The sequence below is a fragment of the Octopus sinensis genome, linkage group LG24, assembly GCF_006345805.1.
Source record: "Octopus sinensis linkage group LG24, ASM634580v1, whole genome shotgun sequence".
NCBI lineage: Eukaryota > Metazoa > Mollusca > Cephalopoda > Octopoda > Octopodidae > Octopus > Octopus sinensis.
This window is the reverse complement of record NC_043020.1, coordinates 2802724-2829001: the sequence shown is the minus strand read 5'-3', so window position 1 is coordinate 2829001 and position 26278 is coordinate 2802724. Positions and strand designations below refer to the sequence as shown.

The window sequence follows — 26278 nt, the reverse complement described above, 5'->3', positions numbered from 1 at the left end:
GTGTGAGTGCGTGTGTGTGCGTGTGTGTGAGTGTGTGTGTATGTGTGTGTATGTGCATGTGTGTGAATGTGTGTGTATGTGTGAGTATATGTGTGTGTGTAAGTGTGTGTGTATATGTGTGCGCATGTGTGTGTGTATGGGTGCGCATGTATGTGTGTATGTGTGTGTGTGTGCATGTCCCCCACTACCACTTGACAACTGGTGTTAGCTTGTCAGTGATTCCATGGCTTGGCTGTACGTCCATAGAGAGAGAGTGATAGAATAAGTGTTGGGCTTTGAGAAATGGCTGCTGGGACTGATTCCTTCAACTAAAAGTTCTTCTTGACATGCCCTAGCCTAATGACTGAAACAAGTAAAAGAAATTAGTTGAAAGTCCTGGTGAATCACAATGTTTGCAGAGTCAGTAAGTATGTAGACTGGAAAATTTGGTATAGAACCAGTCTGACACACGTGCTTCTTTCATGTTTAGCCTTTAGCCCTCATCTGCAAACATAAAGTCTCTCCCTTCAGGTTTCAAAGGCTGGCAAGATTTATATATATATATAAATACATTCGCTGCTTTCTTCCAAAGAATCTAGTGCTCTTAGCCTAGTTTTTTCTTGGGGCTGGCCAGATTGGAGCAATCTCAAGTATAACCAGCTAAAATTGCAAAGACAATCTGGAACTCGACTGAGGAAAGAAAATTTCGAATGACCAGTCCATGTTTCTTCCTGTCCCTTTTTTGTATCATCTGTCTCGATGTTTTGTTGTCCCTTTTTGAATTCCGCCGCTGCTGCCGCTGCCGTCGCCGTCGTCGTTGTCATCATCATCATCGTTTAACATCCGTTTTCCATGCTAGCACGGGTTGGACAGTTCAACTGGGGTCTGTGAAGCCAGAAGGCTGCACCAGGCTCCAGTCTGATCTGGCAGTGTTTCTACAGCTGGATGCCCTTCCTAACACCAACCACTCCGTGAGTGTAGTGGATGCTTTTTACGTACCACTGGCATGGAAGCCAGTCAAGGCGGCACTGGCATCGACCACGTTTGGATGGTGCTTTTTATGTGCCACCGGCACAGGTATCACAACTACAATTTCCATTTGATATTTTGATGTTGATGTACTTGACTCAATAGGTCTCCTCAAGCACAGCAGGTCGCCCTGCGATCCAAGGTAAGCACAGCAAGCCGTCTCACGATCCAAGGTACTTTGGATGGACTGGGGCTTCTATGTGAAGCTGGTGCAGGAAACAGCTATGAACTCACATTATCTGTCGGGTCTTCGCAGTCACAGAATATCTCCAGCGGTCTCGGTCTTTCGTCATTGCCTCTGTGAGGCCCAATGTTTGAAGGTCATGCATGGCCACCTCATCCCATGTCTTCCTGGGTCTACCTCTACCCCAGATTCCTTCAACTGTTTGGGAGTGGCACTTCTTCACACATCTCTCCTCATCCATCTGTAGTACATGACTATACCAGTGCAGACATGTGCACCTTTTATGCCATCAAATACAGCAATAGTATTTGTAAAATGAGATAAATTTGTGTAAATCATAAGAATTTTGACATTTTAGGCAGAAATTTGTTTTTTGAAAAAAGAGCCTTGTCCTAAACATTATGACCCATTTCCATTCATAATACACAGAATCATGGCATTTTCCAATTATTCTACACGTGGATAAAAATCAATGACTGACTATCATTTCCTATGTGAAATGATATAAAAGCAAGCCGTTGTGTTAAATAAAATATTTTATTATTAAATCCATTTTTTTCAAAAACTTTTTCGCAAGCATATAAAACAGTAGAGTGAAGTGTGGAAAAATTAAAAGCTTTCTCATTTTTTATAAAATGTTTTTGTTTTGTTTGTTTTCTTTGTAATAAATGGTTAAATAAAAACCATTTCCATGAAAATGCAATTATCAATTCAGAAAGAAAGAAAGAAAACTAAAATGATTAATTGTATAACAAATGACGGTATAAAATACTAATTAGAAATTGCAATTATATATGAATGACACTTACATGAAAATGAAAGGAAATTATTGAATAAATTGAAAGATAAATGAGAAATTTGTGTGAAATCCATCAGTTGTTAACACTGAGATCTTTCAGAAGAGCAGTTGTTTGTGGGAAACATAACTTTCAGATGTGGAGAGTTTGTAAAGTCAGAAACTTGGAGTCTAAATATATAGAAAGAAAAAAGAAAGAAAAAAGACAAATATTAAAAAAGTACAATCAATAGATTCAAAGAAGGTAAATGAATAAATTAACAGATTTATAATTATCAAGAAAATGTGAAAAGTGTCTCTTTTAATCACAAATTGCCAGCACTCCCGTTTACCAAACTAACATCAATTCTTTTGTTCTTTTACTAAAAGGAACTCTAATAACTCTATAAAATCCTTCCTCCCGCCAATTCTCAACTATGATGGGTCTCTAAGGAGTATTCCCACAGAGAAAGTCCTAATGTTTGCTTCTCATTTTGCACCCAACTCCATACTGCTAAATCACTACCAAAACTAACCGTTTCTACTCCACAGGTCTCACATTCATATGCACTTAAATGCCAACAAGGCCCCTGGTCCTGATTATCTCTCTTCTATTACTCTCAAACAATAGAAGGTACATAAAAGGCACCCATGCTGGTGACACATAAGTGGCACCCGTGCTGATGACACGCAAAGTCGTTGGAGCCTTTCACTTCGCGAACTCCAATGGCATAGGGAAAGCGAGAATGTGACACGTTGTCGCTCGCGATGCCGCAGAGGAGGAGGAGGATATTGAATTCCTTTGCTGCAACTTGAGTTTCACCCAACCTTGATTGTCATCAGGCAAGGCCACCTGTCTCCTCTTCTGATCCTAGTGGTATGAAGTTCAAATTCAGTCTAAATAAACCCTATACTCTTCAAGAGGAATCCCATCAGAGCCAGCAGCTTTCCCCCTCCTTCAGTCTATTCCTAGCACTCTGAAATTCTTCCAAATCAAAGAGTTTGGTTTTATATGTGAGATTGTTGAAAACAAGTGGAATCTCTTCCAGTGATTACAAAGGGAGTGGCATCAACACTTCAGCTGGTACCACTTTTGGACATGTTGCTCCCTGCTGCTTCCATGGATGATAGAACTGGAAGCATCCAAACTAGTCCTGTGGAACCCACTTTCTGGTGATGTAAGAAGAGGAAAACATTGTCACACTTACAGAGACAACTTGATTGCAGACACTGGACTAGGATGTATCCAGGACCTCAAGGCATTTTGATGTTGGACCAAGAAGTGTGGTGGGTTAACTTTGTTGTTGCAGTCCAGGCTGGAACCTGGCCATAATAATGGTAACAATACTCTACAACATATATTGAGCTTTCCCTTTATCATTTATTTGATTAAAATGAATGTTTGGACACACACACACAAACCTAATATCAGAAATATAAAGAATTTGTGATGACTTTTGTTAAAATACCAAAGTATAGCTAAAACATATACCTGATAATATATACATACATGTGTGTGTATATATATACATATACGCACACACATACATGTGTATATGTGTGTCACCATTCTTCATCGATTTTTTTTGTTTCTTTTCCGTACACCCTTGCCACTTGAAAGTTCATGTGAAGCCACCTTGGAAGTTGCCAAACTTTCTGTTCCAATAGAATTTTTCTCAAAACTCTGAAAAAAAAGAAATAACAATTAGAAAGTGTCTTAATGACAACAAAGATGAAGCAAAAATAATTTTAAAGAAGGACAGTTTCTAGAGTCCCATTTTCATTAATTTTGAGCAAAAATACTGGATTTCTTTTAACCACTCACAATACATTAACATGATCTACACCTCAAAAAAAGAGGAGATGAGAAAGGACCCATGACCTTTGTAGGCCTCCAAATGTGGTGTCATCAATGTGGTTGATCAATGTCAGCACAGAAAAAAAACAAACATCAGACAAAGTTAAAGGGACAGAAAGACTGGATAGATTGTCAAGGGTGGAATTCTGAGAGGTGACAGTGTCAGTAAGAGAGATGGGTTGGGTTGGTGCCATGTAGACTTGTTGGAGAGTATATATTAGTGACGGAGGCAGTATTAATATACTGAGAGGTAATATTTATCCCCTCTTAAACGTGGATGTTCTGTTAGAACAAACTATACTGTGGTAGATACCACAAGAGAACCTCTCATATAGGCTTTTCACTCTTATATAGGCCTATCACTAGCAGGGAAATGAATCCCCACCATCTCCAGCACCAAGACCACCAGATCGTGTGATTCTGCCCTTCCTGGGTCTTGCTAGTGATGGACACTCAACCACTAGAGATAGCAGTGACTCATTTCCTCACCAGTGAGATATAGAAAATCAGTACCAGAACAGACACTGGTGTTGCGATTGGCCAGTGAGCTTCTTAATAAATATATACATTAGGGACAGTGGCAGCATGGCTGCAGTCTGATGACTGAATCAAGTTAAAAAAAAAAGGCTGAATTTTTCCTCCTTCCGTATATTTTCTTTCCTTATTCCTTTCCGTTGAAGAGCCTAGACTCGAAACGTCACTCTTCCAAAGTCTATCTAATACCCCTTATTTTGTATTCTTTCACTTGTCTCAGTTTTTCACTTTTTGTACAGTTCTGAACCACTTGGAATATACCCAGGACCACGTAGATGAGTTGTTGTTGCTCCTTTTGGCAAAGAGGCAGTTTTTCGCAACAAATTCCGATATAATCGGAATCTACGCCATTTAAAACGTACTTATAGAAATATTCATTAAAATGTGTAATTTAAAAAAAAGTTATGAATAAACAAAATCGGTTGGGGGGGGGGACTTCTATAGTTGTAGTCCTAGATAAACCCCTTAAATAGAGAGAATAGTCATTCATATTCTGGAATCGGATCTTTTCGGTTTGAACGGCAGTTTTTTCTAGCGGTGTCATATGAAATAGTCACCCATAATTATGACCCTAGTATCGATCTATTGCATTTCCATCTGTTTTAGAGTTAGGGTTAGAGGTGGGAGGAAGTGTATCTATTTTTCTTCACAAATGGAAATAAACCCAATCTGTTTCTTAAACGAGGGACGTATTCATACGGCACAGAATGTTTTTTTTTACCTCAATAGACGTCACTGATTGGTTGAAATTGCAGAAATTGAAGAAAAAAATAACAAATATCTTACAAACTATAGAATTTTCTCAATAAAGCCAAGAGAAAAAGATGTTTTATAAACACATTCTACCAGTATACGAAGTTTAAAATTATTTTAGTTCCCTAGAAATTATGTTAGAAACTGCCGTTCAAACCGAAAAGATCCCTGGAATCCCCTTAACAATAAATTAACTAATAACAATAAACCATTGAACAGACCACGAGTAAATACATATTTTACGATTGACAATGTTTTTACGCAAGGAAAAAATAACCAACAACTGTTGCCTTAAAAAGAAGTAAAAAATCAGGTCCACAAAAATCAAATATACCAAAAAAGTGAAAAAAAATTTTAAAAGTATTGCATCGCCCGCAGAGGGACTTGAACCCGCGACCCTCAGATCACTTCAATGCAATTAAGATGTCCGTAAAAGTCTGATGCTCTACCGACTGAGCTATGCGGGCGGCTCTGACAGCTGCCTCGTAAATAAGGTATACTAATAATAGATTTCACAAACTTGAATGTTTTTCCGAAAAAATATATTTACATTTTTTTTAATAAAATAATATTGATAAAATACGAAATATGTTTGATGCGAGATTTTCAAAACAATGGAATTTAATTACGAAAATGTCTAATTTTCTTACATTTAAAAGATCGTTCGACCACGTGGTGATCGCGGAAAGCTTAAAAGACCAGTGCGAGTATTTTTTTTCTCTTTAGTTCCTTCCCCGTTCTTGTTTACACGAACAATCCGTTCAATACGTATCTACGTGGTCGATCGATCGAACAGACATAGCAGCCAAATATCCCTGCAAATCACACCCTACGCTCCCAAAAGAAAAAAAAACACACACTAAATAACGTAATCCTAGAGACGTTAGAACAAATAAAGACGGGAAAGTCACGGCCGGAATACCTCCTTTACTAAGTCATCTTGTGTTAACCAACAGCAACGACCTGATCGAAACGCCAATTAATTACGCATTACTTTTAGCCGAAATTCATTTTTGTCTAATTCCTAATTTATCATTAAAAGAAAACAAACATGTTTATATAATAAAGTCCGCCATATATTTTTTCACCTAAGTACTTTTATTGGATAAACTGCATTTATACATAAACATGAACCGGGCGACAAACGAGAGAACTTGTAGAGATTAGATGCTCGGTCGACGTATTCGAAATAGTAGCCAAATCTACCTCAATTCATCATGTTAGAGAAAAGAATGAAACACTGGATAATATAGTCCTTGATTTATAAAAATAAAAGGGATAGTCATGGCTGGGAACACCGTTAATTACAAGGAAAAGACGTCCTTCTGTACCCCTCCCCCCATAAGATTTTTTTTTTGGTAATATTACACAAGGTGGAAAATTGATTTCCTACCATATTTTAAAATAATAACGACGAGAAAGCCATAAAAATTAAGAATTTCTATTTTTAAAAATTCGCTATGTATATTTGGTGGCCAGTAAATAAAGTCACAATTAATTTATGGGATCCGAACAAAATCCCCCTCGGACAACCCCCACACCACCGTAACTTTTTTTTTTTTTACCTGGATTCGTTTATTCATATTTCTTTATTGACCACGAGGGACTAAACATAGCGGGGACAAAGAAGGACAGACAAAGGGATTAAGTCGATTACATCGACTCCAGTGCGTAACTGGTACTTATAACCCCAAAAGGATGAAAGGCAAAGTCGACCTCGGCGGAAATTGAACTCAGAACGTAGTGACAGGTGAAATGCCTATTTCTTTACTACCCACAAGGGGCTAAACACAGAGGGGACAAAGAAGGACAGACAAAGGGATTAAGTCGATTACATCGACTCCAGTGCGTAACTGGTACTTATAACCCCAAAAGGATGAAAGGCAAAGTCGACCTCGACGGAAATTGAACTCAGAACGTAGTGACAGGTGAAATGCCTATTTCTTTACTGCCCACAAGGGGCTAAACACAGAGGGGACAAACAAGTAGAGACGAACGGATTAAGTCGATTATATCGATCCCCAGTGCGTAACTGGTACTTAACTTATCGACCCCGAAAGGATGAAAGGCAAAGTTGACCTCGGCGGAATTTGAACTCAGAACGTAAAGACAGACTACTCAAGACTTTCTAGCCGACAGCCACCTCACAGTAGAACGAGACGTCACTGGGTTTATCTTTAAGCTCCAGTTCTTCAATAAAAGCGTCTGAAATTGCCAATTTCAAGGATAGATTTCATAACATCTTCATACTTGAAGTCTCTGGCTGCCAGGTGTTCACGATGAATAATGCAATGAACAGGGGGGAGAGACTCTGTAAAGCTGGGATCATCTTTTTCATAAGTGCAATCAATCAATACTACAGTTTTTCCCCACCATTGCAGGTGCTCCATCTGTGGCAACACTGACGAGTTTATTCAGTGGAACATCAGCACGTGTTAAGGTTCCGTCAAGCGCATTTTTAATGTCAACACCACGAGTTGTTTCTTTTAATGCAACTAAGTCCAACATCTCTTCTTTCACAGACACTTTTAAACAAAACTTGGGTACTTTTTGGTTATCTCACCCCCATTAAAAAAATGGGAAAAAAACTGAGTTTATGAGGCGACAAGAGATTGGATTAAAAGAGATCCTTTTGATTCAATACTTCAACACATTTTTGACGTTTGGCCTCCTGAATAGGCAGTGTATGATCTGTTTTAAAAATGTTACTAGATTTAATAAAATGTTTAACTTTTTCAGTTTCGTTTGGTCACCCCTGATTACAAAAAAACTTTTATATTCTTTTAACTTATAATCATAAACCAAAAGAATGCTGAATTTTCTTCGGCGTACCTTCACAAGGGGATCCCCCCCACCTGACTTTGTTTCTTCATAGCTTTCAGAAAAGTGCATATCTTTTGATGAAATTTTCTACAAATATCCCTCAGATGGTGTGGAAGGTACGCTTTTTCTTCCAGTTTATGGAGACTTCATTACACACACACATTAAACTATATTTTGTTCTGTACACCACGCAATATCTTTACTATCAATCACAACGAAGACAGATATTATTTGCATATTCATTCTTAATAGGTTCCAGCAGATTCGAAGAGGAATATGTTAATCGTGGGTGTGCTCATAACATAATTTGTTGGTACAAGAGATTTGGGGACGACCAGGTTTTCGACACTGTTGTGTTTCGTCAACCAGATGTTTGATAAAGTAGAAATTCCAGAGAAATCTGTTTGTTTCTTGAGATCACTAAGTGCACTAGTGATTAACCAAAGCAAACTAACTGTTGATTTAGCACTGAACGTTCCTCTTATTTGGTCACTTCATAACAATTAAAGCAACCCTTCTCACAGCAGACGCTACTGTCTCAAGAAGAGAAAAGGTATAATTGCCCGAAAATAAATACAGGCTGAGCATAGCTGCAATGTTTCCAGTTTGATTAAAGCCAGGTTGACACAAGGCTAAACAACTGCTAAGTCCTCTGTCTGTATGAGACCAGCCAACAAACTGACTGGCAGAATCGTTAGCACGCCGGGCGAAATGCGTAGCCGTATTTCGTCTGCCGTTACGTTCTGAGTTCAAATTCCGCCGAGATCGACTTTGCCTTTCATCCTTTCGTGGTCGATTAAATAAGAACCAGTTACGCACTGGGGTCGATATAATCGACTTAATCCGTTTGTCTGTCCTTGTTTGTCCCCTTTATGTTTAGCCCCTTGTGGGCAATAAAGAAATATGTATTTCGTCTGTCCTTACATTCTGAGTTCAAATTCCGCCGAGGTCGACTTTGCCTTTTATCTTTTCGGGGTCGATAAATCAAGCACCAGTTGTGTACTAGAGTCGATCTAATCGACTGGTCCTCTCCCCAAAAATTTCGGGCCTTGTGCCTAGAGTACAAAAGAATATTATACTACCCCACTCTCTCTCATATTATATGTATACACTACAATAATAAGTTATCACTACAACAGGTAAAACAGGTATGTCAATAGTTATACACCCACACGGTACATTCAGTTATCAACCAAAAAAATCACAAATCATCACAATTTCGACGCCTTATTTCATATTTATAAATTGTTCATTCAGCACAATTTAGCTAAATTCTGGTCTTAAACTGAACACCTTTTTTTCCCTTTTTTCTGATACAATCAACACAATGTAATTCTCTAATATACAGATAACGGAACTACAGGTAACATACAAGCACTACTATACCACATTACCCCGCCACGGTATCATTTACCATAATATGTGTGTATGGAGGCGCAATGGCCCCATGGTTAGAGCAGCGGATTCGCGGTCGTAGGGTTGCGGTTTCGATTCACAGACCGGGCGTTGTGACTGTTTATTGAGCGAAAATATCTAAAGTTTTTCGAGGCTCCGGCAGGAAGTGATGGCGAACCCTGCTTTACTCTTTCACCACAGCTTTCTCTCACTCTTTCATCCTTTTTCTGTTGTACCTGTATTTCAAAGGGCCAGCTTTGTCACACTCTGTGTCACGCTGACTCTCCCCGAGATTCTGTGGGGTGCTCAGCCACTTGCACGTTAATTTCACGAGGAGGCTGTTCCGCTGATCGGATCAACTAGAACCCTCGTCGTCGCAACCGACGGAGTGCCGCGATGTATGTGTAGTAACACAAGAGGGTAACTCCGTTAGCAGAAGTTAAGAAGGTAAAGGAGAGGGGGATGAAATACTTCTAACACAATAGAATAACTAACTGAATAAATTACGAGAAGTTAAAGAAAGTTAAGAACAAAACAAGAAAAGGTGAAAAATATTTTGAAAATTTTTTTTCAAGAAATCTCAAAAATAGCTTAAAGAAAAATTTTTAAAAAAGTTTAATAAACTTATAAAAAATCGCTCAAAAAATTTTGTTTTTCTACAACAATTCACAACATATCAAAAACTTTAGACCACTCTTAATTTCCCTTCTTGGGTAGACTATTGTCGCGGAGGTAAAGGAAATGGACCGCATCCCCATTTTCTACGTTTTTCGCCAAAAGAGATTTCTAAAAAAGTGAAAAATGGGGGGAGGGGTTAAAATTTTGAAATGCCAATTTTTTTTTGAACATTTGATATCTCTGCAGTCGAAAAAGGTGGGTTTCTGTAGTTTAAAAAAAACCAAAAAACCGAAAGGGGATGCGGTCCATGTTTTTTACTTCCGCGAATATTCTTTCATTTATCTCTCTTCTACTTAACTGCTTACAAGAACAGCAGAAGACATGTCTAGCAAACTATTTAGACAAAAAAAAAAAAAATCAATTGAATTGCAGTCTCAAGGGATAGTTTTCCATGCCCCAACGTGTGATGCACCTGGATATATCATCATTGATATTTCCTAGGGTCATTAGGTGCTTTGGATCTTTGATCAAAGAAACATCCTCACCCAAGCAACCCAGCCAAGATTGAGCAAACCCTAGCTTGTGTCCTGTAAGCACTATTCCTAGTAGACCTACGGTATGATATACATATATATATATATATATATACATATATATATATATATATATATATATATATTTACACTGGAGTAAACACATAAATGTGAAACAAGGTGGAAAAAAGAGTACTCAAATACCAGTGGTAGAGTAATATGCTTTATTTAAAGCAGCAGAGTAAACAGATTTTGTTGAATTTTCTGCTGCTTTAAATAAAGTATATATATATTTATATATATATGGAATACCTACACTTTGTGGCCTCATAGCTTTCGGAAAAATACATATTCTAAATGAAATTTTTTATATGTATGCTTCAGATAGTGTAAATTACCATTGTATGGAAATCTGTGTTGAAAAAATTTTTTTCCGAATATGGGTGAGGAATTTCGGAAAATTAACACGTGTCAGCTTTGTTTCCTCATAACTTTCAGAAAAACGGATAAATTTTTAATGGGTTTTTTTACAAACACTTCTCTCTCTCTCTCTCTCTCTCTCTCTCTCTCTCTCTTCTCTCTCTCTCTCTCTCTCTCTCTATCTATCTATATATATATATATATATATATTTATATATATACATATCTATATATATATATATATATATATATATATACATATATATGGCAATCTTTCGTCTCTAGTAGACCTTTCCGTCGATTTCCGTAAAAAAATTTTTTTTTTTTACATATGGGCTTGCGGGAACTTTTGAAGTAATGAGACCGAAAGAGACTAAGAGAAAGCGATTGTATGACGAGGGAAGTTCTTTTGAAGTTACCGTGCATGATATAAACATAAAGAGGTAAGGTAGAAACGGAAGATACCCAGTTCATCGACGACCATGGTGAAACGAAGCACCTTAGTATGTCTTTGTGTAGGTAGGTAGGTAGGTAGATAGAAACACACATACACACATACATACAGTATACTAACACCTAAGCGTTACTTTAAAGTACAGTCAGCTCGGTACTAAGTGCCAACCATTCCTGGCGTCCTCAGACTTAGCTTTGAATACCTGATTCTAAGTGTCCACACACAGCTTCCTTTTAAACTTGTTATTCTGGAATAACAGGTAGGTTGACAGAGAAAGTCGTCTTTGCGTGCGGCAACAAAAAAGTCTCTCGCTCTTTCTTTCCCTCTCATATATATATATATATGTGTGTTTGTATGTATATATATATATATATATATAGTGTATATATTATATATATATATGTATAGTGTATATATTATATATATATATATATAGTGTATATATTATATATATATATAGTATATATATAATATATATATATATATAAAACAATAAGAGAGGATCCACTTTAATTATATATATATGTGTGTGTGTGTATATAATATAGATATATATATATGTGTGTATATATAGTGTATATATATATATATATACACATACATATAATCTATATATATATACACATATAGTGTATATATATAAATACACATACATATAGTGTATATATATATATTGTTTGTTTTTATGTTGGCTTATAATAAAAACAATTTTATATTAATCTGATGAGTGACTCTATATTTTTGTGGAGTATAAATTTATTAATTTTATACAAGAATCTTGTTGACAGTGGCTTCGAAGTTTCGGCCAGCTGAGCTCCATCTATAGAACCGTCCAAAACGTTTGGTGCCCTCACAATTATGTTTAGACAGCAAAAGGTTTGGTTTTTCTACATTGTAACACACGCACCATTATAAAGTCCCGCATATATAGGCACCTAAAACCAAAAAATTGCCTTAAGAACCTTACATCCCTATATATTACACCACAATAATTCCAAGCTACCACTTGGACTATTCCCTCTGTCTATCCTATCCCATGTAAGTATTTATAACAAGAACAAAAGTCAAATGTCAAGTAAGTGCTTGCGTGCGTGGGGTGTGTATGTGTATCAAATAACTGAGACTGAATACCTTCTCTTCAACACTTGTAGGCAGAACTATAATAGCGAAGATACAAATCAATTGGAAAATTGCTCCCACAAATAATCCAGCTTCCAAAAGTCGATCCATAATGGTCGGTTGTTCGATCACAACGGTCATGGTTGGAAATATTTTGATAACCTCAGCAAGACGATGGTTGCTTTAAATGTTATTGCTACAACATATATGTCTGTCAAACAATGCTGTGTGTCTCGGTTATCTCCCATTACTCTTCGCTTTCCTTTCTGACACATTTTTCAAGTTGTCATGGTAGCAATAATATATTTCTTTATTGCCCACAAAGAGCTAAACACAGAAGGGACAAACAAAGGGAGTAAGTCGATTACATCGACCCCAGTGCGAAACTGGTACTTTATTTATCGACCCCCAAAAGGATGAAAGGCAAAGTCGATCTCGGCGGAATTTGAACTCAGAACGTAGCGGCAGATGAAATACCTCTAAGCATTTCGCCCGACGCACTAACGATTTAAAATAGAGAAATTGTACACAACCTATTTCTTTACTGCCCACAAGGGGCTAAACATAGAGGAGACAAACAAGGACAGACAAAGGGATTAAGTCGATTACATCTACCCCAGTGCGTAACTGGTACTTAATTTATCGACCCCGAAAGGCAAAGTCGACCTCGGCGGAATTTGAACTCAGAACGTAACGGCAGATGAAATACCTCTAAGCATTTCGCCCGACGCACTAACGATTTTGCCAGCTCGCCGCCTTAATAAAAGGACACCCCCTTTATTTCAAATCACCTGTTGGGGTTGGGTTATCTCTACAGATTTTCTATAGAAATTATAGCCAGCGCTGATATTTGTTTTAAGGTAATTCATATTCAAGACGTCAGGTGTAAACAAACAATGAGATCGAAGACGTAAAAAGGATAATGAGCGTATAGGCCATATTTGGAGAGTCTTTGCTCCTTCGTCAGCTCTTAATCGTCCACGAATACATTGCTTAAATAACCATTAAATACAGCCGTGTAACGTTTCTGGATCTGCCAATTTTGCCTATGAAACACATTCCTGGAAGCTGGTATGTAAGCATTAATGACTTGTAGAGATGCGGCATTTCATAATGCCACCATAATATACTCAAAAGCAAAGCTCCGCAACCGGTGTGCCGCGTCACCTGACGATGCTAGGTGTGCCGCAGTGTAACCTGAATATAATTTTTTTCCCCTATACTTTTAGTTATATTTTTAGTTCAGGTGTGCCGCCGAAATTTGAAAAGCATATAAGTATACCGCAAGTGAAAAAATGTTGCGGGGCACTGCTCTAAAGTATATTAAACGTTTTTATAAGCTAATACCGTGTCCTACTGTGTTAGCAGTGCGCCTTACATCAATTGTTAGGATTGTCTCCACATATTTTTTCATCTTCGATCTCATTGTTTGTTTGCATCTGACGTTTTGGATACGAATCGTCGTAACACAAATCAGTTCTGGTTATAATTCCATAGAATATCTGGAAGAAAGGGAGGGAGCAATATCTTGTACTTGTGACGGCGTTCACCTAGGGCGGGTTGAGCCAGCTTCTTCTCTGGTCCTAACGGCATCACAAACCCTGGCGGCTCACGCTCGATGGTCCCGTGCGAGGTCACTGGAGATAGCGAGCCATTTGCGGTTTCATCTACGCAGACCGACCATCTGCGGACATAGGAGTTCGGAGAGGTCCTCCTTTGTCGTCGTTGCCCATTTTGCTACACAGTGTCATAGGTCCTTGCTTGTGATACCTGCTTAATTTGATATTTCCACTTAGTCTTTGCAAACCTTTAGCAGACAAAACGGACAATGTTGCAAGTATCAGAACAGACCCCACTGTCTTCCAGTTTCCTACATTTTCTTTTTGCAAGTGTTCAGGTAGGGTTTTAGTAATGTGAGAAGGGACTGAATACAGAAACTATCATTGCATAGTCTTTTAGAATGGAGATGATCCCCAATTATTTAAATAAAGCTAATCATAGAGAAAGGACAAATGATAGAAATAACACAGAACAATAACAATGACACCAATTTGGGAGGACTTGTTGTAAAGGCCGTGAACACTGCCATTCCTCCTTTCATAAACTTATACCACCACCACTCAGTTTTGGTGTGGTTTCTACTGAGGGATACCCTTCCTAACACTGACTATTTTACAGAGTGGACTGGATGAACTTTGTCCTGGAACCGGCTCTAAAGAAGTTGTCATGTCTTTTTGCAAGACTAATGAATCTTATTATTCGTATGTTGCATATGCACCTCTCCCTCCCATACATATTTATGGAAGATTTGACCACAAAATTCCAGACATACAAACAAAACTTAGAATTGAAGTACCTTAATATGAATTAAGGTATGCAGGTATTTTGAAAATATCTCATGAAGTGATGGCCGTGCCCTGCATAGATACAGGCTGCCCTTTGGCAAGGTAAAGTACCTGTTCAGCCACCCGGTCAGGAATACAGCATGGGACTGCAGCATGGTGGATATGTCAAAGGGTTGCAGAGGAGTTCATCTGAGCCAACCGAAGATCAACAGTCAGGACCACCAAGCTTTATCAAGAGAGTAACTGCAGCACATTCTTAGGAGCAGCATCCATGATTGTGTAATCAGTTAATGAAAGGTTCACTATGACTCAAATTCATAATAATGGAATAGGATAGCAACAGAAAGTCACGGGAGTCCACAAAAGCAGTGAAGAAAAATATGTGAATTTAGCCAAGATTTTGGAAGGTAATCCTTCTTCAAGAATAATGTAATAGGTAGCATCTGTTTGCCTCAGAAGACTATGGAGTTTTGCAGCACTGGTCAGTTAAGATTTGAACTGCAGTGACTACCTTATGTACAGGTTTGTTGCTGCTTTTCAAAATAAGATTCTCCAGCCATTAAGGAAATGGCCATAATTGATGTGCAAGAAAGTATTAGTGAAAACTCCATATGGTGTATCCAATGTAAACAATAAGTGCACAAGATGTGCAGTGGGATCACAGCAGTCTAACAAGAAAGGTACCCTTCAGATGTGACAGGTGCACAGAGAAGAGAGAAGAGGGACTAAACACCACCACCAACAACAACAGTGACAACATTAACAGCAGGCATTTATTTTTCATCAAGCTGCAGAAGAATAAAAGTTAAGTTAATATTGGTTGTAGGCAAAGGGTGGTGAGTTGGCAAAAATGTTAGTGTGCTAGTGTCATTTCAACTGGCTTCACATTCTGAGTTCAAATTCTGCTGAGGTTGACTTTGGCTTTCATCCTGTAGGGGATGATAAAATAAGTATTAGTTGAGTCAATGTAATCAACTTAGCACCTGCACCGAATTGCTGGCCTTGTGCTAAAATTTGAAATTACTATTTGTAGTGGGATTAGGCAGTAAGCTGGCAGCATTGTTAGCATGCTGGACAAAGTGCTTAGCAGCATTTCAGCCATCTCTATGTTCTGAGTTCAAATTCTGTTGAGGTGAACTTTGCTTTTCATCCTTTTGAAGTCGACAAAATGAGCACTGGGGTCGATGGAATCAATTTACCCACCTCTCCTGAACTTGCAAGTCTTATGCCAAAATTTGAAACTTATATTAGTAGTGGGATACGCCTGAAAGAAGCCCATCATATATGTGTTTGTCCCTCAGTGGTGCTTGGCAACCAATGATGGTTTGTTTATGTCCTCATAACTTAGTAGTTTGGCAAAAGAGACCAATAGAATAAGTTTCGGGCTTAAGAATAAGTACTGCGCTTGATTTGTTCGACTAAAAATTCTTCAAGGTTGTGCGTCCCAGCACAGTTGCAGTCAAATGACTGAAAGAAGTAAAAGATAAGGGATCCTAAATTTCTTCTCCTTTTCGGGTCTTTTCCTTTTTGTTGGTTGGGGTCAGATTAATATCTAAAAAAAAATTTATTGCAGGTTATGGCAACGTAAAAATATAAAGTATTCTTGTGTTTTATGATCACAACATCATTTTTCAGTTTTAGACATTACTACTCTATCCAGGGCCAGCACAAAATAGTGTGGGGCCCAAGTAGAGAATTTATAAAGTGGGGCCCCCATCTCTACAAAAACTGAAGATTGATGTTTTATGCTTCCTGAAGTACGTCAACCTCAGCCAAAAAGCGTTGAGTGCTTGAGACTCCAGCATTAACCACGATGATATACTAAAAATTTATCATAACATCCTCCACTTGAGTGTGTGCCAGGGGCCCTCTTTTGGCGCAGGACTTAATTTGAACAAACCTGTCTACTTGGCTTAAACCAGCCCGGCTTTATTTTGCCATTTTATGCATTATAAACAAGAATATTAATAGAGAGCATTAATAAATCTCCGAACGATGACGAGAGGCAAAAACCTTGAAACTATAGTCTGTATGTATCACTTAGGTTTTCGAGGGAGGATGACCTCCCTTTGCAAATATCATAAGGGCACAGAAATTGTGTCTAAGGCCAGCTGGAGACGTCGATCTCCTGGGGCTAAAAGCGTCAGTAACACCCGCCCCCAGTGGCTAGCCACATTCAGATGGCTAGTACACTTTACGTTATTAATAGAGAATTTAATTAAAACAATTTCTTTCACTTTATTCCATAACGAACGTGTTACATTAAAATTATTTTTTGTTTCCACTGTAACTAATTGGTGATCGGATGCGCAATAATCTGATAACACTGTGCATTATCAGTTATCTCACACTCAATGTGTGAACTAAGAACTTCTTTTAATGGACAGTAAAGTCCTATACATAGAGTGTGGAGGCGCAATGGCCCAGTGGTTAGGGCAGCGGACTCGCGGTTTCGATTCCCAGACCGGGCGTTGTGAGTGTTTATTGAGCGATAACACCTAAAGCTCCACGAGGCTCCGGCAGGGGATGGTGGTGATCCCTACTGTACTCTTTCACCACAACTTTCTCTCACTCTTACTTCCTGTTTCTGTTGTACCTGTATTTCAAAGGGCCGGCCTTGTCACTCTCTGTGTCACGCTGAATATCCCCGAGAACTACGTTAAGGGTGCACATGTCTGTGGAGTGCTCAGCCACTTACACGTTAATTTCACGAGCAGGCTGTTCCGTTGATTCGGATCAACCGGAACCCTCATCGTCGTAACCGACGGAGTGCTAAAAGAAAAAAAAAAAAGTGCTTCCACACGTACATACACACGTACATATGGCAATCTTTCGTCTCTAGTAGACCTTTCTGTCGATTTCCGTAAAAATTATTTTTTTTTTTACATATGGGCTTGCGGGAACTTTTGAAGTAATGAGAGCGAAAGAGACTAAGAGAAAGCGATTGTATGACGAGGGAAGTTCTTTTGAAGTTACCGTGCATGGGAGCATTGATGGACATGTGTGTGTGCGTGTGTGTATGTGTGTTTGATGGGGTGTGGGAGACAGACAGTATGTTGTGTAAGTGAAGTGCTTCTGTTAGTGTGTGTGAAGAGACAGAGAGAGTAATGTGTGAAAGAGAGAGATAACTGGAATTTTTTACTCGGTGTATGTGTATATGTATGTATGTATGTATGTGTGTGTGTGTATGTATGTATGTGTGTATGTATCTATGTATGTGTGTGTGTATGTATGTATGTATGGCCGATTCAGTGTAATTTTTTACTCGGTGTATGTGTATATGTGCTTCGGTAACTTCAAAAGAAATTCCCTCGTCATAAAATCGCTTCCTTTTAGTCTCTTTCTCTCTCATTACTTCAAATGTTCCCGCAAGCCCATATGTAAAAAAATAAAAGTTTTTTACGGAAATCATCGACGGAAACGTGCTACTACAAACGAAAGATCGCCGACAAATTAACTGTTACTTTCTCAAATGCAGCACGGATTTACGTTGACATTAAAAATATAGTTTTTGACGGGTTTGTTTGTATTTACGACACTGTTCCCATTAACGGCTTTAATCAGCCAATAAATGAACGGCGTCATTTTTGAACTGAGTTGTGGGAATCCTTCTTGAATTGTGTATACAATATATACATACATAGGTGTATAGGCATAAAACTTTATATACACAGCTGAACAGGGGCTGTATTCTTATATAGTTCTATCCCTATACACATGTATTAGATATCTGTGTATTTATAAATACAGTCTGTAGGATACTTTAAGTAATCGGGCGTCTACTATTTATATTTCTAAAACGATGGATTGGTCAGATCTGGAACGTGGAGGTAAGAAAACATTCGTTTATTTCTGTTGCAAGTTATTCATATATTGACACAAAACAAGACACTGTACAAGAAAGCCGTACAGGCATTCCTAATATATATATAGATAGATATATAAGGTAATTTTAGTGAAGCCTTGTGGATGTATAACTTAAGCCAGCTGGTGTGTCTCAATTAGGGAGCTTTCCCAGCTCTCCCAACTTTTCGACCCAGGGTGGGGAATTGTTTTGGGTTTTTTTCTTTTTTCTCTATTTTTTTTTTCAATTGTTCTGTATTTAAAACTCGTAATGTTTAAAATTATTTGAATACTCTACTTAAGGCTTTATACCCCCCTCCTCTAGAATTTTTTTTTTAATTATTAGACAGGGTGAAAAATTTATTTTCTGCCATGTCTTACAATAATGATGAAAAAGTCAAAAATTGAGAATTTCTATTAAAAAAAAACCTTCATTTCTGTACTATGTATATTCTTGTCCCAATTTGCCTAACGTTAAGCCCTAAATTGCCTAACCTTGGGACATGAATATACATAATACAGAAATTAAGCTTTTTTTAATGGAAATTTTTATAACTTCCTCATCATTATTATTATAAGACAAGACATGGTCGGAAATCAATTTTCCACCATGTCTAATATGTTTTTTGCTTTAATTTTATTGGGTGGGGTACACAAGGAAGTCTTTCCGTGGTGGTTGTGTGTGTATATCTTGGTTGTTAATTCGTTTTTCAAAATGAAGCACAGTAAATAAAAAAAAAAAAAAGAATTTACTCAGATGAAAACTTCTAATATCTTGATTATCGTTCCTAAACGGAAAATACTTTCTGATGGATATTTGTCTCCGATGGTTTCGCGATTCTGCCTCGAATCATTCGTTGCAACACCATTTGTGTATATCACAGTACACCGCTTGTGTAAGTTACCTTTTTCCGTTCTTTTATATACGGTAAAACAATAAACCAACTTCTTTTTCATTTGCTACACTTATATCATCCCCGAGAAAGGCATGAAAATAACAACTTTACACTTCCCACATTTAATTTTCTTTGGTTAATCATGTCTCTAAAAATGGGGACATCAAAAGCTCAGCTTCATTAGAAGAAAACAGTAAGATTTCAATCTGTCAATACAGATTTATAACTTCGTGTCAGCCTTAATTTTCACCTTCCTTGTAAATAATTCGTAATTTTGATCTTCGAAGGTGTGTTTATCTACCCGTTTCATTCATCAAACTGCAGCCATGCTAAGGTATCCCTTGGACGAATCCTTCGTCAAATGAGTCGACCCCAGTGCTAATATTTTTTTTTTTCCATTCTATCAGTCTGTTTCACCGAACCGCACCAGCTGTCAAGCGGTGGTGGAGGAAAAACACACACACACATATATATAAACGGCGGGCTTCTTTCAGTTTCCGTCTACCAAATCCAGTCACAAGGCCTTGGTCGGCCCGTGGTTATAGTAGAGTCGAGCAGTAGAGTTTATAAAGATAGATATGGTCGGTCTATATAGACCAGTCATATCTATCTTTATATATTCTTTTTCGGATTTATGATTTACCTACGATATTCGTCCAACCCATGCTAGCATGGAAAGCGGACGTTAAACGATGATGATGATGATGATATACATATAGAAAACAAGGTCAATATACAGTTTAAGACTCGGTCACAATAAAAATAACCAAAAAAAAAACAATCTACTAGGTCTAAAAAAAAAAGAATTTGTAGAAAACGGGGGTCAAAGACGAAAACCTTTGGGATTATATTGTGCTTGAAAAGAATCATCGAGCCAAGCAAAGTAGCAGTCGTGAGAAATACTGGTTTTCATCATGTCTGTACCCACTCAGCTCCTTTATCCAACTCAATGCATGTCGGATGTCACATCATAATCTGTGTCCTTGTTATGGACACAACTTGCCTCTGTTAGGCCCCAGGTTGGTCGTGGAATAAATAGTTGCCTGTCTCTTGCAATGTGCCAGCATGCCACACTGTGTCGTCTCTTGCTATCTACAGCAAATGCCCATGACCACAGCACCAGACACATTTCACCTCTGCACCACTTTCAAACCATTTCACACTGCATGCATGTCTGCCTGAAAGATTTAACCACATGTCATGGATTGAGAATGCACTTGCCTCAGCTTATTTCACAGCTGCACATTCTGCACTCATGCTGCTTCAGTCTGCACATTCTGCACTCACTCGTGCCACCTCTGCACATTCTGCACTTACTCGCACCGCCTCAGTTCTGCACTTACTCGTGCCTCCTCTGTCTGCACATTCTGCACTCACTTGCATTGCCTCTGCACATTCTGCACTCACTCGTGCCACCTGTCTACACATTCTGCACTCGCTCGCTCACACGGCCTCAGTCTGCACATTCTGCACTATACAAACTCACTCGAATAGATACCTGTCCCATAAACTTTCCCAGGATTCTCTCTCTCCCCTGGTATGCACAATTTTCTCTCAGCCTTGCATCACATTCATCTACAGCAAAATACTTTCCACAATTCTGAATGTTGTTGTCACTCTGCTTGTCCTGAAATGCATATTTATAGGCATGCATTCTTTTTCCTAGACATAGTGGGGAAACCTACAAAATCTTCTAAGACCAGTCAAACCCTATTCAAAACCTATACTAATTTGAGCCATGAACTCCCTATAAAAGTAGGGCAAGCTTCAAACACTAGTCAGGAAGCAGGAATATTTGATGGACCTCAAATAAGAACCCTCCTCAGGTATCCACTTTTGTTACGAGTGCAGCTGATGCTAGAGCTTGGAATGCCTTCTCCGATGTGGTTCAGAATTTCCTCGAGAACAGGAAAGCTGACAACTATCGAGAGATTGTAGAGGAACTGCAAGCACTTGGATGTAGAACGAGGATTAAATTGCTTCTTTCAGTTTCCATCTACCAGATCCACTCACAAGGCTTTGGTCGGCCCAAGTGTTTCTACTATAGCCTTGGGCTATAGTAGAAACACTTGCCCAAGGTGCCACACAGTAGGACTGGACCGAGAACCATGTGGTTGGGAAGCAAACTTCTTACCACAGGGCCACTCCTGTGCCTATGAGCATTAAATAACTGTTTCTAGCAAAACTAAAAGATTTTATATCTCAAAAATCTGATGTGATAGAAAAATCTGGTGCTAGATTTTGATTCAGCACCCCAAAATTAGCTAAAAACCTTTGATAAATCTTGTGCCAGAAAATGTGCTAACCAGTGTAATGATAATTTCAAATTTTGGTACAAGGCCAGCAGTTTTGGTGGAGGGGCTAAGTTGATTACATTAACCCCAGTGCTCAACTAGTACTTATGAAAGTCACAGTCAGCCTCAGTGGAATTAGAACTTGGAACATAAAGACAGATGAAATGCCACTAACATGCTAATGATTCTACCAACTTGCTGCCTTAGCACTGTAGACTATTGGTTTCAGATTTTGGCACAAGGCCAGGAATTTCAGGGGAGGGGGTAAGTCAATGACATCATCGACAGTGCTCGACTGATACTCGTTTTATCAACTTCTGGCAGAATTTGAACTCAGAAAATAAGGAGCCAGATGCAACACCTTTAAGCATTTTGTTTGGTGAGGTAATGACTCTGCCAGCTCATAATAGTTTCTTAGGCACAAGAGCAGCAGTTTCAACGAGAGGAGTTTGTTAGTATTGATGACCCTATTACTTGACTTGTGTAATTTTTTTCAGCTCCGAAATAAGGGAATCATCATCATCATCATCGTTTAACGTCCGTTTTCCATGCTAGCACGGGTTGGATGGTTCGACCGGGGTCTGGGGAGCCAGGGGCTGCCCCAGGCTCCAGTCTGATCTGGCAGTGTTTCTACAGCTAGATGCCCTTCCTAACGCCGACCACTCGTGAGTGTAGTGGGTACTTTTTACGTGCCACCTGCACAGGTGCCAGAGGGGTCTGGCATCGGCCACGATCGGTTGGTGCTTTTTTATGTGCCACTGGCACAGAAGCCAGTCAAGAAGGTGCTGGCATCGGCCACGTTCGGATGGTGCTTTTTATGTGCCACCGGCACAGAAGCCAGTGGAGGCTGCACTGGCAACGGCCACGTTCGGATGGTGCTTTTTATGTGTCACCGGCACAGGTATCACAACTACTGTTTCCAAATAAGAATAATAGTGTATACTCATGCTTGTGTAATATCTCTTTCCTCTCTCTCTGTTCCAGACATTGTCCCAATTGATGAGGAGGTGTTTGACTTTGATATTGAATCTGATGGGTGAGTCTAATTTATTACACTTATTATTTGTAATTTACCAAGTGTCTTTAAATGGTTAGCTGGTGGGTGAGTAGTTAAAATGTATTGAGTTGATGTAATCTCAGTAACCTTTACAATATATTGAACCCTGCTTCTTAACTTAGTTGAGATTAGCTACTGTCTTTGGCTGGTTGACTGGCGAAAGAAAAGTTGCTGAGTGGGTAGGAAGTGGGTACAAAGTGAACTATGAGAGACACAGAAGATGCACAGTGACAGAGGTAAGAGGCACATAGGGGTGGATATAGGGATTAGCAAAAGAGGTGCTGACTGATAAGATCAATACATATATCATCATCATCATCATCGTTTAACGTCCGTTCTCCATGCTAGCATGGGTTGGACGGTTTGACCGGGGATCTGGGAAGCCAGAAGGCTGCACCAGGCTCCAGTCTTATCTGGCAGTGTTTCTACAGCTGGATGCCCTTCCTAACGCCAACCACTCCGTGAGTGTAGTGGGTGCTTTTTACGTGCCACCTGCACTGGTGCCAGGCGAGGCTGGCATCGGCCACGGTCGGATTGGTGCATTTTACGTGCCACCTGCACGGAAGCCAGTCAAGGCGGCACTGGCATCATAGTAAATTATCCATTAAAAAAAAGCAAGGTCTGGAATCAAAGGGCCTTAGAGTTAACCTAGCAAAAAAATCAAAGTCTTAGTAAGTAGGAAAGCAGACAAATCATAAATCTCTTCAGGTAGATGGCCCTGCTCGATATGTAGGAAAGGCATAGGTGGAAACTCCATAAGATGTACCCAGTGCAAAGTTTTGATACATCAGAGGTGCAGCAATATCATGGGAAGATTAACTGGGAAAATAGTTTTTGTGTAGAGGTGCACAGGTACAATAAACACTGAATATGTACAGAAAATAGACCGCATTGACTACCTGTGAGGTAAGCTAGTAGTTGTTGACAACTTCCATTATTTAGGTGACCAAGTCAGTAGCAGTGGATCCTCTGAGAGTGTAGCGGCCAGAATAAGAATAGGCTGGACAAAGTTTACAGAGCTCCTACCCCTGTTAATAACAAAGAGCCTCTCCCTCAGAGTGACAGGCAGACTGTATGGTGCTTGTGTGTGAACAGCAGTGAAACATGGACTGTGACCGCTGAGGACATGCACAAGCTCAAAAGAAATGAAGCTCGTATGCTTCGTTGGATGTATGATGTCAGTGTGCATGTGCGACAGAGTGTAAGTGTCTTGAGAGAAAAGTTAGGTGTAAGAGGCATCAAGTGTAATGTGCAAGATATAGTCATGTGATGCGTATGGATGAGGACAACTGTGTAAAGAAGTGCCAATCTCTAACTGTGGAGAGAACCTGTGGTCATCATTGTTCGACCGTGGTCGAGACAATGGAATTTACCATGCTACACCAGACTTCACGGTCCATCATAGCATTACGGAGGTCCTGTTGCTGGATGCCTCTATCCCTGGAGATTACATCAGGGTAGGAGAGCGTGCACCCTCTGGTATCGCAAGCAGATGGCTTCCAGAGGAGAAGAGTAGAAATTACCTCGTCTTCAGCTCTACAACAATGTCCACCAAACTGGACTCTCCTACCTTTCACAAGAGATGATACAGGTGGTAATTTCCCATATATTTGTACTTTGGTTGGAAGTATGAGGAAGACATGGGATGAGGTGGTGAAGTATGATCTTCGAACATTGGCCTCACGGAGGCAATGACTAGTGACCGAGACCTTTGGCGATGTGCCATGCTTGAGAAGACCCATCAAGCCAAGTGAAATTGTAGTCATGGCCGATGCTGGTGTCATGTAACTGTCACCTGTGCTGGTGGTATGTAAAAGGCATCATTCGAGTGTTGGGCCTCATGGAGGCAATGTTGCCAATGCCAGTGTCACGTAAATGGCACTCATCCCAGTGGCACATAAAAAGCAGCATCCGAGCTTTGGGCTTCACGGAGGCAAGGTGGCCGATGCCGGTGTTACGTAACTGGAACCCATGCTGGTGGCGTGTAAAATTGGTTGGCATTAGAAAGGGCATCCGGCTGTAGAAACCATGCCAGATTAGACTGGAGTCTGGTGCAGGCTGCCAGCTCTGGCCAAACCATCCAACACATACACTCACTCACACTCAAAAGTAAAAATATTTAAATCTAACTAAACATGAATATTCATAATAACATTTAAAAAAAAATGTCTTGTGTTTTTCAGTGATGAAGAAATATTCTTTGGAGATGTTGGGTTTACAGAGAAGTGTGTAGCACATGAAATAGATAGCATATGCAATGCTGAGCCCCTGCCTGAACTTACATCTGAACAATGGAAAGAGATGGAGAAAGAAGCATACAAAGTGGTTGCTGCAATCCGTGAGAATCAGGGGAACTGTAATAGTCCCCTTACCAAGGTCCCTTCCATTGATACACCTAGTTTGTCACAGAGCACCGGGTTAAAACGAAAGCTGCAGTCCTTGAATGAAAACTCAATTAAACAATCACCTCTTCTGGACATTACAAACTACAGTAATACAAGATTGAATAAATCTTCAGTCTTGATTTATAGTAATAGTAAATTCGATGAAAATGTCTTGGATTCTTCCATTTTCAAAATGAATAGCTCATGTGATGAACATCTAGGTTTAGTGAAACCGGTGTGTTTGAACTTTGATGACGTAGAACCTTCTCCTAAAAAAATCCGCTGCTTTAATGCTTTCATGTCACCCGGTAAGGATGTTCCATTGCTTATAAATGAAACCTGTGAGGGTCTGTATATGAATAGTCCCACAGCCAAGGACACAGTTCCTTTTGATTTTAAACTAAATGAAGCTGACCTTGAAAATTCTATTAAAACAACCAGGCATAAATCTCGGCATTTGAATCAGGGAAGATCTGTCAATAAAAGAACTCCTGTTAAAGTAAAAGAACCACGTACTCCGGAGAGTTTTACAAAAATGAGTTCCAGTACACCAGTTGATGAAGTTAAACGCTCTCGCAACAGTATCCTAAATGTGTCGTTCACAGTGGACAGAGATGAGAGCTTCTTGAAAAAGCTTGAAGATTCAGATTTACTGAAAAATACAAAAACTTCTTTACCCAGACCGTTCATTGTTGACAGTGAGAAACCACTGTTAAACAAGTCGTTCACTGTTGACTGTAAGAAACCACAACTAAATGAGTCGTTTACTGTTAAAAACATGACACCACCATTAAATAAGTCGTTTACTGTTAGAAACCAGATGCCACGATTAAATGAGTCGTTTACTGTTAAAAACCAGACACTACCATTAAATGAGTCGTTTACTGTTAAAAACCAGACACTACCATTAAATGAGTCGTCTGCTGTTAAAAACCAGACACCACCATTAAATGAGTCGTTTACTGTTAAAAACCAGACACTACCA

At 39.2% G+C, this 26278-nt stretch overlaps 1 protein-coding gene, 2 long non-coding RNA genes and 1 other non-coding gene across 11 annotated transcripts in view; 1 reads left to right on the top strand and 3 right to left on the bottom strand.

Moving 5' to 3' along the window:
• Nucleotides 1-1715: 1715 nt before the first annotated feature.
• Nucleotides 1716-11162, bottom strand: LOC118767719. 2 transcript variants are annotated; one of them, XR_005003634.1, is made up of 3 exons: nt 11124-11162; nt 2821-2824; nt 1716-2159 (listed from the first exon to the last, which is right to left on the bottom strand). It is a non-coding gene; the product is annotated as an uncharacterized LOC118767719 (long non-coding RNA). The 2 variants fall into 2 exon arrangements; XR_005003633.1 differs by lacking the exon at nt 11124-11162 and adding an exon at nt 10598-10632.
• Nucleotides 5482-5579, bottom strand: Trnak-uuu. The gene is made up of 2 exons: nt 5543-5579; nt 5482-5517 (listed from the first exon to the last, which is right to left on the bottom strand). It is a non-coding gene; the product is annotated as a tRNA-Lys (tRNA).
• A 7225-nt stretch (nt 11163-18387) lies between the features above and the next one.
• Nucleotides 18388-26278, top strand: part of LOC115223993 — a 19240-nt gene continuing 11349 nt past the window's right edge. The window contains exons 1-4 of one of the 7 annotated variants that reach the window (XM_036512742.1): nt 18388-18649; nt 22837-22888; nt 25093-26048; nt 26127-26278. The exon at nt 26127-26278 is cut by the window's right edge and continues 132 nt beyond it. In XM_036512742.1, the coding sequence (XP_036368635.1) occupies nt 18622-18649; nt 22837-22888; nt 25093-26048; nt 26127-26278 (1188 nt within the window). In that variant the 5' untranslated portion in view covers nt 18388-18621. Of the gene's footprint in view, nt 18650-22836; nt 22889-25089 lie in introns of all 7 variants that reach the window. The other 6 variants (XM_036512745.1, XM_036512743.1, XM_036512741.1 and 3 more) reach the window with 6 other exon arrangements.
• The window catches only part of LOC118767720, a 13854-nt gene continuing 8633 nt past the window's right edge, over nt 21058-26278 (bottom strand). The window contains exon 3 of the long non-coding RNA XR_005003635.1: nt 21058-21146. This is a non-coding gene — a long non-coding RNA (uncharacterized LOC118767720). The remainder of the gene's footprint in view (nt 21147-26278) is intronic.